A 12910-nucleotide genomic window follows, 5' to 3' on the forward strand; every position below is an offset into this window, starting at 1 on the left:
CCTCTAACTCAGGCTGTGGGCCGTCAATTTTCCAAATTACTGCTCAAATCAGACATTTTTGACTGTTAATCTTTATTTCAGGATGTTTCCAATTCATACTGACAGAGATGTTGAAAAAACAATCCATAAATGTGGAGAATCACACAAGCACAATCTGATGCTTGTTTCGACCACATTTCAGCAGTGGTTTCTGTCTTTGCTGCATCTTGCTGCTCTTGCATCGTCACAACTTTCTCTAATGTGAGGTTTATATTTTGATGTGCTGAAAACATCAATATTGGATGATCCTATAAAACCCTGAATTATGTCTAATTCCTCTAAAGCCTTTAAAAGGACAATTCACCAATTTTTATAAATGAAGATCAGTTTGCTCATCACAAGTAGCACCACTCAGCTTGTGAGACCAGTTATATAATGTGTTTTGTGGCTTTGAAGGAGCTCTCTTAAGTCTTTCTGAAGCTTTTTAAAAGGATTTAAGGAGATTTATTTATCATTTACAACAAGGTTGTATATCATGTATATATTTCACTCAGTTCCCTGTTTAATTGATTGATTAGATTCACTGAATAGATAAAATAAAGAGGAAAAAAATGGAAGCTATTTTAAAAACAAGCTATTTTACACGGTGGAGTACCAGAGATGAGTTAAGCAGTCTTACAGCCTGAGGGAAGAAGCTGCTCCTCAGTCTTGTGGTACAGCAGTAAATACCTCTGCATCTCCTGTCTGGGCAGTGCATATCCAGTGCTAGTTTGTGATGTTTCCAGGGTGCTTTCTATTGCTAACTAGGCTTAGCAATTTTACCTTTTTGAGTTTTCTTAAGAAATACAGCTGTTTTCTTAGAAGAGGTTCACTGTGATGTTGATTCCCAGACACTTAAAACTGTTCACCTGCTCCACCTCAGCTTCACTGATGTAGACAGGGGTGTGAGTCCTTTGCTCTTTTCTCTGAAAATCAGCAATCAGCTCCATGGTTTTGCTGACACTGAGCAGTAGGTTGTTTTCTGTGCTCTGCAAGACTGTTGATTTCCTCCCAATATGAAGTCATTGTTTTTTGAAATCCAGCTGATGATGGTGGTGTCGTCTGCAAACTAGAGTGGAACCACTAATCCAAACCGTCTGGGGTCTGTTTGTGAGGAAGTCCAGCATCCAGTTGCAGATTATGGCACTCAGTTCAACAATCAGTTTCATAAGGTCATAAAGTCTCTCCAGCACTCTCCCTCCTTGCCAGATTGTTCTTCAGCATTTCCATGCAAGACTCTCCAGCGCTCTTTATTGGACTGTTTCCCTGTTGCCAGCCCTGCCTGTCTCTGACTCACTTGCCTCTGAATCCTGGTTTATCACCACAGCCTTCTGTCCCTGACTATGAGATGTACTTCAGTATTCCTGCTTCCTGTCTGCCTGTTCCTGTGGCTGTTTGGTGTTTCCCTGTGATGATGTTACAGAGCGAGCTCTCCTGTTCCCTGCCTGTGTACCAGTGAAGTGAATCTTCTCACCTCCATTAGATCCCTGACTCTGCTCCTTACCCACCTTCTGTCTGCTCCTCGCTGGATTGTCTGCTTGGACGCTATGCTCACCTGGTCCCGACTTCTCCACCTGGTCCCGACTTCCTTGCTGCTTGTCCCTTGTCTGCTTTGCTGCTTTGTCTGCCTGCTCTTCTGGTTCCGCATTCCTTGCCTCCTGTAAGCCCCTTTCTGTCACTTCTCCCAGCAAATAACGGAACTGTTTGGGTCTGATCACCCACATCCTCACCCTCTTCCTGCTTCTGGGTTCAGCTTGACTCATGTCCTGAGCCTGAACTTAAGTGACTGTGTGTGGCCTTCAAGCCTGAACAACAGACTGTTGCCTGTACTTCTTTGTTTTCCCAAGTTTGTGTTTTGCCTGCGAATTAATAAAGGTTATTACCAGCTATCCTTGTTTTCCATGTTTGTGTGCTGCATTTGGGTCCAGAACTCACCCATGACAAGTGTTGTTACAACCTGGGGGTGTGAAGTTTGAGGGATGTGGGAGTTTGCAGGGCAGGGACACTTCATACAAACCTGTGTGTCAAGCAAGCTGACTGGTTGAGTCCACTGCTGTTGGGAGGCAGGTTCAAAATGGAAATATTATAGAAATTATACAAGTATAATTGAAACCACTGCTGACGTCTCTGAAAGACCATGTGCACATTTGTCTGCATGCAGACCGGAGCAGAAGTATATCAGCTAAACGGTCTCCTGTCTGACACAAGCCAGAACATAACGGGCATGTTTCTGCTTGAGCACATAATTGCATCAGCTCCAACTGGGCAGTTATTTTCTCATGTTGCCAGTATACTGGCTCATGACAAAGTTCACTTCCAAAAGGATGCAGCCCAGACTCCCAATAGCTAGTTGTATATTGTATCACAGAAGAGGGAAGTGATTTATGGTGATGATCAGCTTTTCCTGGATTTAGTTTTAAGTACTTTTGTGCAGTTGAGTGAAAAAACAACTATGCTGCCTCTGTCTTGTGGATGGATTCCACCCAGCAGGTGACATTTATTTGAAGATGAATCTTTGCTAAATTTCACAAAGTTGTGCTGCGCAGGGACTTAGGAGTCAACAGCGGCAGCCTGTTTTTAGCAGAGTGGTTCGGTCCACCAGTCAGGTCCAACCTGAAATATCTCGAGAAATATCTGTTGGATTGCTATAAATTTTGTTGCACAAGTTTGTTTGCCTCAGGATGAGTTATGACTTTATGAAGCTCTGATTTTCATCTAGTGACATCATCAGCCAAAATTTTGAGCTGTCCGTTGCCCAAGTTTACGACCAAATACCTGCAAAACTAGTAAAATTCCTATCAGCAAGCTATGGATAAAGAATGGATATGGTTAAGGTAAATAAGGTATGGTTCAGGTTAAGGTGGGCAGTCTTATGATTTCAGATCAATTCTGTTGATCTGTGATCAAAGGCTTTCACAGTCTACTTTTCAGGCCAAATGTAGAGACTGCAGTATTTAATGTTCTCTTACTTATGCGTCAGATCTTCAAGTAACATCATTGGCAAGTGGATCCACACTATGTGAACAAACCAGTAGTATAGAGTGATGTAGCTGACTAGGTGGCTAAGCTGATTGGACAAATTATTTAATGTGTCTCTTCCTTGGATGATGTGAGCTTTTTGCTCTTCAGACTGATTTGAAAAAAAATCATGTTTGTGTCATATGGAAGGAGAAAAGAATCAAGAACTTCTCAGCAGCCGTATAAACAGAGCGTGTGGCTGCTGAAGCCTTAATATGCAATTTAAGAGAGCTGTAACCGCTAATTTAATCAATCAATTGCTGCAGCACTCCAGTGTTGTAGGGCAGTTTAACCTGTATCTATAAACAAGGCTAGTGTTGAAGCTGCTCAGATGTAAATCCTGGAAATATTAATTAGAAATGGCTTGTTTGCATCACAGTTCACCTTCATTTTACTAACTTTAATTTCCATCCAGAATATTAACCTGTAAGCCACGAGAGCCATGCTTGTACAAATATTAAGTACTGTTGTAATTCCCCGTTCACATTTCTAAAACAAAAGATTAGTGGGAAGAACAAATTTCCTCTCTATTCTGACGAGACTCTGTTAATGTGCACTAGTAAAGATAAACCCTCCTATGGGACATATAACATTTTTTAATGCTAAAACTCATTGGTATTCTCCTCCACCTGTTATTATTTTACTGGCTCTAATCTAAAATGACTTCAGTCGTAGAAATGAGCTCACCGGGCACACACGCTGATAATTTGCTGAGGAAAAAAAAAAAAAAACAACTTGGCAGAGAAGCATTGTAAACAAAAGCAAATAGACCCTACAAATGGTGCTTATTTATTCATAGACGTACCTTCATTTCCATATAAATGTACGTGACCTATGGGAAGCTTGTTTGTTGTTTAGATTCACTCAGAGAAAGCAAACAAAACTCTAATTTCTTAGCTGTATTTTCTCTCGTGGAGAAAGTGTGTGGCCATTATTTTGCCTTGTTAGGTATTCTTTCGCCGTCTCTATATCTGATTTCACAGGCTGCTATCTCAAATAATGGCGTGTGTCTGTGTGTAGGTGTTTTTTTTTTGTGAGGACTTTCATAATATTGACTCACAGCTGTCATTGTGTTTCCACTTATTCTTGCTCCTGCATCTCTCAGGTGGGGCTTTTTTTCGTGACAGAAACACAAAATGGCTCACTTCACGGGCAGATGGCAGACGACCCCCCCCCCCCCCCCCCCCAAAATGGAACTTGAGCAATGAATAACACAATGAATAATAAGTTGTTTATTAGAGTTATGGGGCCCAGCGGCACACGCACAGGCCTATGCCAAAATTGTCCCTGTCACCGGGGAGCTTGCGGCTTCTCACATCGAAGGCTGCGTTTATTTGCAACATCAGAATTAGGGAGGGTGTCATGGGATCAATACTTTTTTAGATGAGGTGCCAAATAGGACAGATAGCGAGCAGGGTAAATCTTCCTATTCAAAAGAATGTCAACACTAAGAGTAAATATCACAATGAACGGGGTGTTTGTTTTCTATCAAGAGGTGTCACCAGTGTTTATTGAGTTTTGAACCATCATCTGGCACATATGACTGCTGCACAGACACTGAACAGATGACTGACGTTTCCCCTCGTGAGCGCTTAGATTAACGACCAAAACGATCCATTATTAGATCCATTTTGCCTAATCCAATGATAAACCCTGAAATCAGCCTTCTGTATCTCTGTGTCAGCGCCGTTGGCCACATCTGTCATGCTGAGTACCTCATCATAACCCAATTAAAGATGAATATCCATCCAGCTTTCTGACTGATACCGCAGGGCTTCAACTAATGATTGTTTTAATTAAAGTGGCACAAATCAATATTTTTATATTAACAATGGATCAGGTGTGCTGTAATGTGAAAAAGTATGGCTTTTACCCGCACAAAAAGAATTATTACCCAACTCTGTAGTTCCTCTCAGCTCTATGGAACATTTTAGCATATTTTAACTTATTGTTTTAGTTTTACAACCCAAAACTTTATTGTTTTGGTTCAGTCTCACTGCTCTCATCAAGCACCTCAGCAGTTTGTTGAGACCAAAACAGAGATAAAAGGAGAGTGACTATTGGATTTCTATTCATCACAAGGCAAGACACATGATTCCGAGTAAATGTTGAAAATCAAAAATGTGTTTATGTCCCCTAAAATGTATGAGCTTGACTATACTGACTTGTATCTGTGCAAAGTTTGTCACCAGAGAAATGTCGTCACATTCATCTACTGAAGGGGGAAATGCCTGTGCACTTCTCTAAAATCTGAGATTCAAACATGCAAGCTAAATTCACAAATTTGAAAGCCAGTCGCTGTGATGCAGGCAAAGGAACCTGAAACCTCAAGCACAGAGCAAACAGAAAGCAAGAGAAAAGCATTAGCGGTGTCAACTTCAGCCAGTTAGAAGCTAACGAACAGCATAATAAACAAATAAAAGATGCTAACTTACTTACTTATTCTGATATGTCTGCTAATCACTGATTTTGGTGCATGACAGACTCATCAACTGAGGCTCAAACGTGGTTGTGGTTAAGGTTAAAATAATTGTTTCATTGTTATCTTCGTGGCATCTTTTATCACTTTTCAGTAAAATATGAGTTCTGCTCTGATAACTAAATCAATCCTGATTTATACTTTTTGATTAAAGCAGGTGATGAGCTCCGTGTTACTCCATCCACAGAGGACTAATCTTTAATATCAATCTCATTACCCAAATGTCCACAAGGATTAAATTAAAGAATATGTAGCTAGCCATGTGTACATGCTCTCATCCATCTTTATTCACTTTTGATGACAAGATTTCTGTTTTATCTTTGACTTCCTGCAGTGAGAGGCGTGATCCTGAGGCTAATGTGGAAGTCCGTGGACAAGATGCGGTGTTTCAGGAAACGATCCATGTTCCCCTTCCTCGGCTTCCTCATCACCTTTCTGCTCTTTTTCAACCTTTACATGGACGATGGATATGTGCTGGTAAAAGTTTGTTACTGACATATTGTGATGATGCTCTTTAAATGCTTCTGTCCAGTTATTTCTGTGTGTTTGGAATTTTGCTTTTACTCAGTGTGTTCTTGTATTTGTGATTTTAGGAGGCAGAAAAAAGACAGCTTGGAGAGACGCTGATGCATCCTGCAAACTCTGAAAGATACGTCCACACATTCAGAGATCTGTCTAATTTCTCTGGGACTATTAATGTGACGTATCGCTACCTTGCAGGAATTCCTTTGCCACGTAAAAGTAGGTATTTCCACCAAGCTGATACTATTTTGATGTTTTGACTGAACACATATAATCACTAGCAACAACAAGTATTTTAAGGGGACAGATGATCCCAAAGTCAAAAATACGTATTTTTCGTCTTACCTGTAGTGCTATTTGCCATCTAGGTTGTTTGGGTGGAGTTGCAGAGTTTTGGAGATATTTACTGTAGAGACGTCTGCTTTCTCTCGAATATAATGGGACTAGTGTCACTGGGCTTGTGGTGCTCAAAACGTCAAAAAAATCAATTTGAAAAACTCACCAACAATGTCTCTTTCCAGAAATAATGACCTGGCTGCTCAATATAATCCACAAATCTTCTTGTGAGTAGTTTCAGGTCTAATAGACCGTACTAGACAGTAGAAACTGCTCACAATGAGGTCTGTGGCTTATTTTGACTAACCAGCAAAGACCTGCATGGGCCAAAAACTCCAGTCCTAGCCAAAATAAAATCTGCAATTTTTCAACCTGAGCTTGCTCCAGCCAAAGACTGTCAACTTTAAGCTCCTTCTAATATGTGCAAGAAGACAGACAGACAGGCTACGAAGAAACAATTTAACTACCAGTGCCCACAAATATTAATACCAACCGTTACATTACAGAGATGCAGTAGAGAATCTAGCCAAGCAACATGATCCATTAATGCCTACTTTTCTTTGCACTGCACATGACCCTTGTTGTTTGTAGTGGTAATCAAATCAAGACTCCTGCAAAAACTAATTTTTACAGAAGCATTAGAAACCTTTGGGAGCTCCCCAAGCTCCAACTCCACCTTGATGCTCTGCATGGTTACCATGTACTGTCACATGTAATGCATGTGATGCATATGTATAATACTGATAATATTTAAGATATAATCAATAGAATAATATGTCATTGAAGAAAGGGGAGAGGGACCCAAGTCCAACCTGAACCCAGTCTCTTCAAAGTAAATTGCTCGAATGCAGCTCTAATGGACATCTTTAGCTCTCATGGATAATCTTGATCAGCATTTTTCATACTTTTTACACCATATACTACCTAAATTATATTAAACTCTCCGGGTACCACCTTGCTGTTTTGTGCCATTTGGTGCCAGCAGGTGCTACAGACATTTCACAGGCACTTCTTATAAAGCAGCAAGCAGTTGTGCTCAGTACACTATCATCCACTTCATTTTCAGCACGGCTGCTCAAAATATTCTCCTCCAGATCTGCACTTCATTATCATTCCTGTTTGAAGCCATGATTGCAGTGATTTTGAAGCATTCATTTTCAGTCTCTTCATTTTCTTCATTTTTATTTAATTTTTAAAACAGGTTTCTGACATTTCTTCATGTACCACTAGAAGGAGCTCATGAACCACTACTGATACTCAAACCATGGTTTTAGAATCCAGGATCTAGATAACTAAATAGCACTACAGGCCAGAAGAAAATATATCTACACTTGATTTTGGGGTGAACTGTCCCTTTAGGATTTTCTTCCATAATGAAATAACTAAATTGTTTTCTGTTCACAGAGTATCTCACCATTGGTTTGTCTTCTGTCAAGAGGAAAAAGGGGAATTACCTCCTGGAGACTATCAAATCCATCTTTGATCAGTCTAGTTATGAGGAACTTAAAGAGATTGTGGTTGTGGTCCACCTGGCAGACTTTGACCTGGTCTGGTGTGAGAACCTGGTGCAGGAAATCAGCAGGAAGTTTGCTCACCACATCATAGCTGGACGCCTCCTGGTGATCCACACTCCGGAGGAGTACTATCCATCTCTGGATGGGTTGAAAAGGAACTATAATGACCCGGAGGACCGGGTCCGTTTCCGCTCTAAGCAGAACGTGGACTACGCTTTCCTCCTGAACTTCTGCACAAACCTGTCTCACTTCTACATGATGTTAGAGGATGATGTGCGCTGCTCTAGGAACTTCCTTACAGCGCTGAAGAAGGTGATCACCTCCAGAGAAGGTTCCTACTGGGTCATGCTGGAGTTCTCCAAGCTGGGCTACATCGGGAAGCTGTACCACTCCAAAGACCTGCCACGTCTGGCTCATTTCCTCCTCATGTTCTACCAGGAAATGCCCTGCGACTGGCTCCTCATCCACTTCAGGGGTCTGCTGGCCCAGAAGGACGTGATCCGCTTCAAGCCCTCGCTGTTCCAGCACATGGGCTACTACTCCTCGTACAAAGGAGCAGAGAACAAACTGAAGGATGATGACTTTGAAGAAGACTCCATAGACATTCCTGACAACCCTCCTGCCAGCCTTTACACAAACATCAACGTCTTTGAGAACTATGATGCCACCAAGGCTTACAGTAGCATCGTTGATGAATATTTCTGGGGGAAGCCTCCGTGCACTGGAGACTTCTTTGTCATAATCTTTAATAAATCAACTAAAATCAGCAGAATTAAAATTGTGACGGGCACAGAGGACAGACAAAATGACATTCTTCACCACGGAGCTCTGGAAGTAGGACAGAAGTCTGTGGAAACTAAACAGGGGAGGCAGTGTTCATCCTACATCACATTAGGAGAGTTTAAAGGCGGAAGTATTGAGGTTCATAATGTGGACCACAAGATCGGCTTTGACATCGAGTGCGTAAGAATAGTCGTCACTGCCAGTCAGAAAGAGTGGCTCATCATAAGGACTATCAGTTTATGGACGACGCAGCCTGTGAGTCAGTTTAAAAAGTAACTGAGGACGTTTTTAAATGATCGTCTGTATGTACAATATTCATTTTGGATGCAGTTTCTATAAATTCAGTTTGGACTAATTCTGGGAAATACTATAAGTGTTTTTGGGATTGAAAACAATCCATATTTTCTTGGGTTGTTCAGAGATCTGCATTATGTTTTCAGTGTGATGTAATAAAATGACCAATCTGTACAGTATGGAGCCTTTATACTTACTTTCATTTTCCTAAACTGAAAATCTGTATATAAAATTGTTCATACTTGACTGCGATTGTGTTTTCTTTTGTCGTAACATCTTGATATGGAGTCATAGGAGTGCCAGATAAAGTCATCTGTAAAAGAATAAGAAAATATATGTGAAAATACAAATGAATAAATAAAAGCTATTTTATTTTTTTTATTTTTATTTGTTCATTTTTTCTGTATATATCTATGAAATGAATGATTATAAGCAATTTCATTTATTTTCCTATTTATTTCACTGTTAATTTCTGTATATATCTATTTATATTTTTCTAAAAATATATATATTTCTTTATTTTGTACACTTAAATTAATCTGTTTTCTCTGCATATTTTTTTTTATTTCCTGCACAAACAAATCCTATCAGGATGTTCATTCATGCAAAAGCAATAGTGAAAAAAAGAAATCAAAAGCGCTAAAAAATTAATCAGCTAAAATGCCATTATATGCAGTAAAAACAAAATCTTGAATGTACTGAAAAATTGACTAAATTATATGCAACCCCTCCCATTAATAGATATTTTTTAAATATATAAATAAATATATTAAATAAATACATAAATAAATGAAAATGCATATAATTTAGTCATTTGTTTTTATATTTCCACATTTATTTGTTATTTTATTTATTTCCCTTTCTTTTTCCTTGTATTTATTTACTTAGCCTATTAATTTGTCTTTTTTATTCTCCAAACTTTCTTCTTCTTTCTTCTTTCTATTCATTTTTATGGCACTCCTAAGAATCCATACCTAAAGGGCCATTCCACAGAATCCAAGCTTCAAGATGTTGAACTTGTAAATTTGCTGTTTTCTTACTTCAGACAGACATTTTTATAGCCTGGTTACAGATGTCTTGAATGCCCACATTTCATTTTGTAAAATAGAGTAATAAAGTGAAATGAAACAGTAATTCAGTCTCATTATCAGGTTAGCATTTCTAGGTCGCCGTGCTCCCGAAATCAATCAATAGCTGCCTTTCACACAGTCTGAAAATGAATGAGGATGAGTTCAGTGCTGCACCAAAAAGCTGTTTCCTACATCTAACATTAAACACAATCTGAAAAAGGACAGGAAGAAAGGAAGAAATTAAAGAAAAAAGGCTCAGTTTTAATAACTCATACAGCTGCATTAATGTGACAGTGTGTCATGCTTTGTGAGTTGCTGACATACAACTGCCAGAACAAGCTTGAGGACCCGATAATGATATCAAAGTAAAAACTGCATCCCTGATTCAAACACGACAGAGAAAGCTAATCAGCCAGTTTGTAAGGCATCTTCTTCTTCTTCTTCTTCTTCTTCGTCTTCATCTTCGTCTTCTTGTGTCTTCTTCAAATATAATATATAATCAATTCAGAAATATTTACAATGCCGGTACAAGGCTTTATGAAACTCTTTACAAATGTATATAATCATGCATGACAGTTTTTAACAAGGTTTATTGTAAGTGCTGAACATAATGTATTATAAGTTCAGCATTCTTAATGCTTTATAGTTCTGTGCCACAGTGACAACAGTGAAAGAAGAATCTGGTTTCACAGCATATTATAACTGCCATAACTTTGGCCATATATAAGACACATAGAAAATTGCTATAATGCATCATAACAAATAATAAATTCTTATTTTGAACACTGTTGTCACTTTGGCATGGAGGTATAAAGCATTATGACTGCTGAACTTATAAAGCATTATGTCCACCACCTATAATATTTTATAACCCTCACCATAAGTTGTCATTCATGATTATGAGCATTTATTAAGAGTCCTGTAAAGCCTTTCGAATGCAATATAATGTCTTATGTGTGTATATGTACTATACAGAATTGGTATGGGCTCTGACCATGAATGTATTATAAAATCTTTGATTTCAGCTCAAGCTTCATTTTGTTTGGTGTCCTCTGCTGCCATCTGCTGGTAAAATCAAAACATGTAACACAAAGTGATTGTTCTTCATCAACTGTTGAACAAAGAGAGCCTTCTGTTTCTTTAAATCAGATCAAACGTTCCAAGTCTTAGTTTTAACATGTATCAAAACCTCATATAATTTGACATAAATCGTCTGAAAAAAAATAACATACAATAATCATTTCAAATAATTGAAATGACACAAATTACACAATATGGCCGAATGCAATATCCAAATTGCAGAAACCTGCATTTTTTTTTGGATAAAGGAAAAATGTGACAAAACAGCATTATAATGAAGTACTGCAGTGCTGCAGAAATGTCTTGATTTATTATATAGCCCAAAATCACACATTTGCTTCTTCACTGGCATAAGGAAAACTCTCCCCAACAAAACCTTCAATGAAAAGAGTAAAGAAAAAAGAAAAACAACAGAGGGCAGATTTCTCCTCCAGGATGAAAACACATGCAACAGAAGTGTATAAAGAGTAAACAGTAATAACAGCAGTAAAATTACACCATGGAGATACGGGATGAGGATATTAGGTAACTAAACAAAGTGCAAACATGCAGTATATGAAGAATATGAATGTGGAGAAGATTGTGTCCCTCTTCTCCTCATGAGTCAGAGAGTTACAGGTGTCATTTGTGCTGCAGCCACCTCTCCGTGTGAGTCCCCTTCAGGTACTGGTAATTGCCAGTATAGAACAGATGGCCTGGCTGCAGATAGTGCCAAGCCCAAAACAAGTTTTTGGGTCAAAAACAGATTTTTTTTGCCAGAGAACTAAGTTCACCAACTTCTCTAACTCTGTTATAATGACATTTCATCTGGATAGATCACAGTTAATCTGGCTTTTACCATCATATCAACACCCTCAGCCTTATTTTCAGTGACCACTCTCTTGGATTTTCCTTCACTTTTCAATCCCCTCACATGCATCCATCTCACAAGTTTTTTTCTCTTACTCTCTGATGTCTTCCTTCCGAATCTTATATTATCCTCCTTCTATCTGTCCCCAGGCGGTCTGTTCTGCTCTCCTGCCTTGCAGTCAATCCAATTTCTCTCATCCTATTTCTCTACTCATTATATTGTCTTGTTTTTTTACCACCTGCTGCCTCCTTGATCTCCTGCAGCCATTTGTAATCTGAATCAATTTCCCATTATCTTCCCCCTGCAGTTAAAAAAAGGATAGTGAACTTAATTCTCTCCAGTCAGAGAGTATCATGGCATGGAGAAAAAAGACCATAAAAACACTATTTTTGAAAAACATTGATTTGTGTTCTCATTCTTATATCTTGTGTGTCGATTTGATACCACTGATATAAGTTTTATCTCAGATACTATATTCCTGTGTTTTGATTCTGTTGATGGATCACGGTTTGGATGGTTTGACGATCGGTTGCATTTGAAAAAAAAAAAAAGTAGCAAAATATTATGGTGATTAGGTCAAAAAACCTGCAGTCTTGACTGGCTGCTCATCTTGACAATGGAATAGATTGTGCTGTAGCGTACTAGAGTTTTAGGTTTAGATGAAACTTAATTTGGCAAATTTAATTTGATTAGAAAAATAAATCATAAATATGGTGTCTTCATTATGCATTACAAACAAATCTACAAAATTCTACAATCCAGTTTAATAAAATTCAGGTGACAATCTGAAAAATATTTGTAAAGGTAAGTCCACAACAGTGATTCATAATCTACTTTAAAACTTGTTATTTCAATGTGTATTTCAGTGTGATGGGGCATTTTGGAACAGCTTTGGAACATCTTTGTTAACAAAATTAAACTAGTCTGCCACGATCAAACACCATTT

The 12910-nt window shown here is 38.6% G+C and overlaps 1 protein-coding gene across 1 annotated transcript in view; it reads left to right on the forward strand.

Annotated features, from left to right (window-relative positions):
- Positions 1–8989, forward strand: part of LOC146316523 (alpha-1,3-mannosyl-glycoprotein 4-beta-N-acetylglucosaminyltransferase C-like) — a 43421-nt gene extending 34432 nt beyond the window's left edge. Inside the window, exons 2-4 of the mRNA XM_084734339.1 lie at positions 5850–5992; positions 6109–6256; positions 7778–8989. Coding sequence (XP_084590465.1) covers positions 5873–5992; positions 6109–6256; positions 7778–8946 — 1437 coding nt within the window. The 5' untranslated portion in view covers positions 5850–5872 and the 3' untranslated portion in view covers positions 8947–8989. The remainder of the gene's footprint in view (positions 1–5849; positions 5993–6108; positions 6257–7777) is intronic.
- The last annotated feature ends 3921 nt before the right edge of the window (positions 8990–12910 follow it).

Source organism: Lutjanus erythropterus, chromosome 13 (assembly GCF_056507025.1).
Source record: "Lutjanus erythropterus isolate fLutEry1 chromosome 13, fLutEry1.hap2, whole genome shotgun sequence".
NCBI classification, from domain to species: Eukaryota; Metazoa; Chordata; class Actinopteri; order Lutjaniformes; family Lutjanidae; genus Lutjanus; species Lutjanus erythropterus.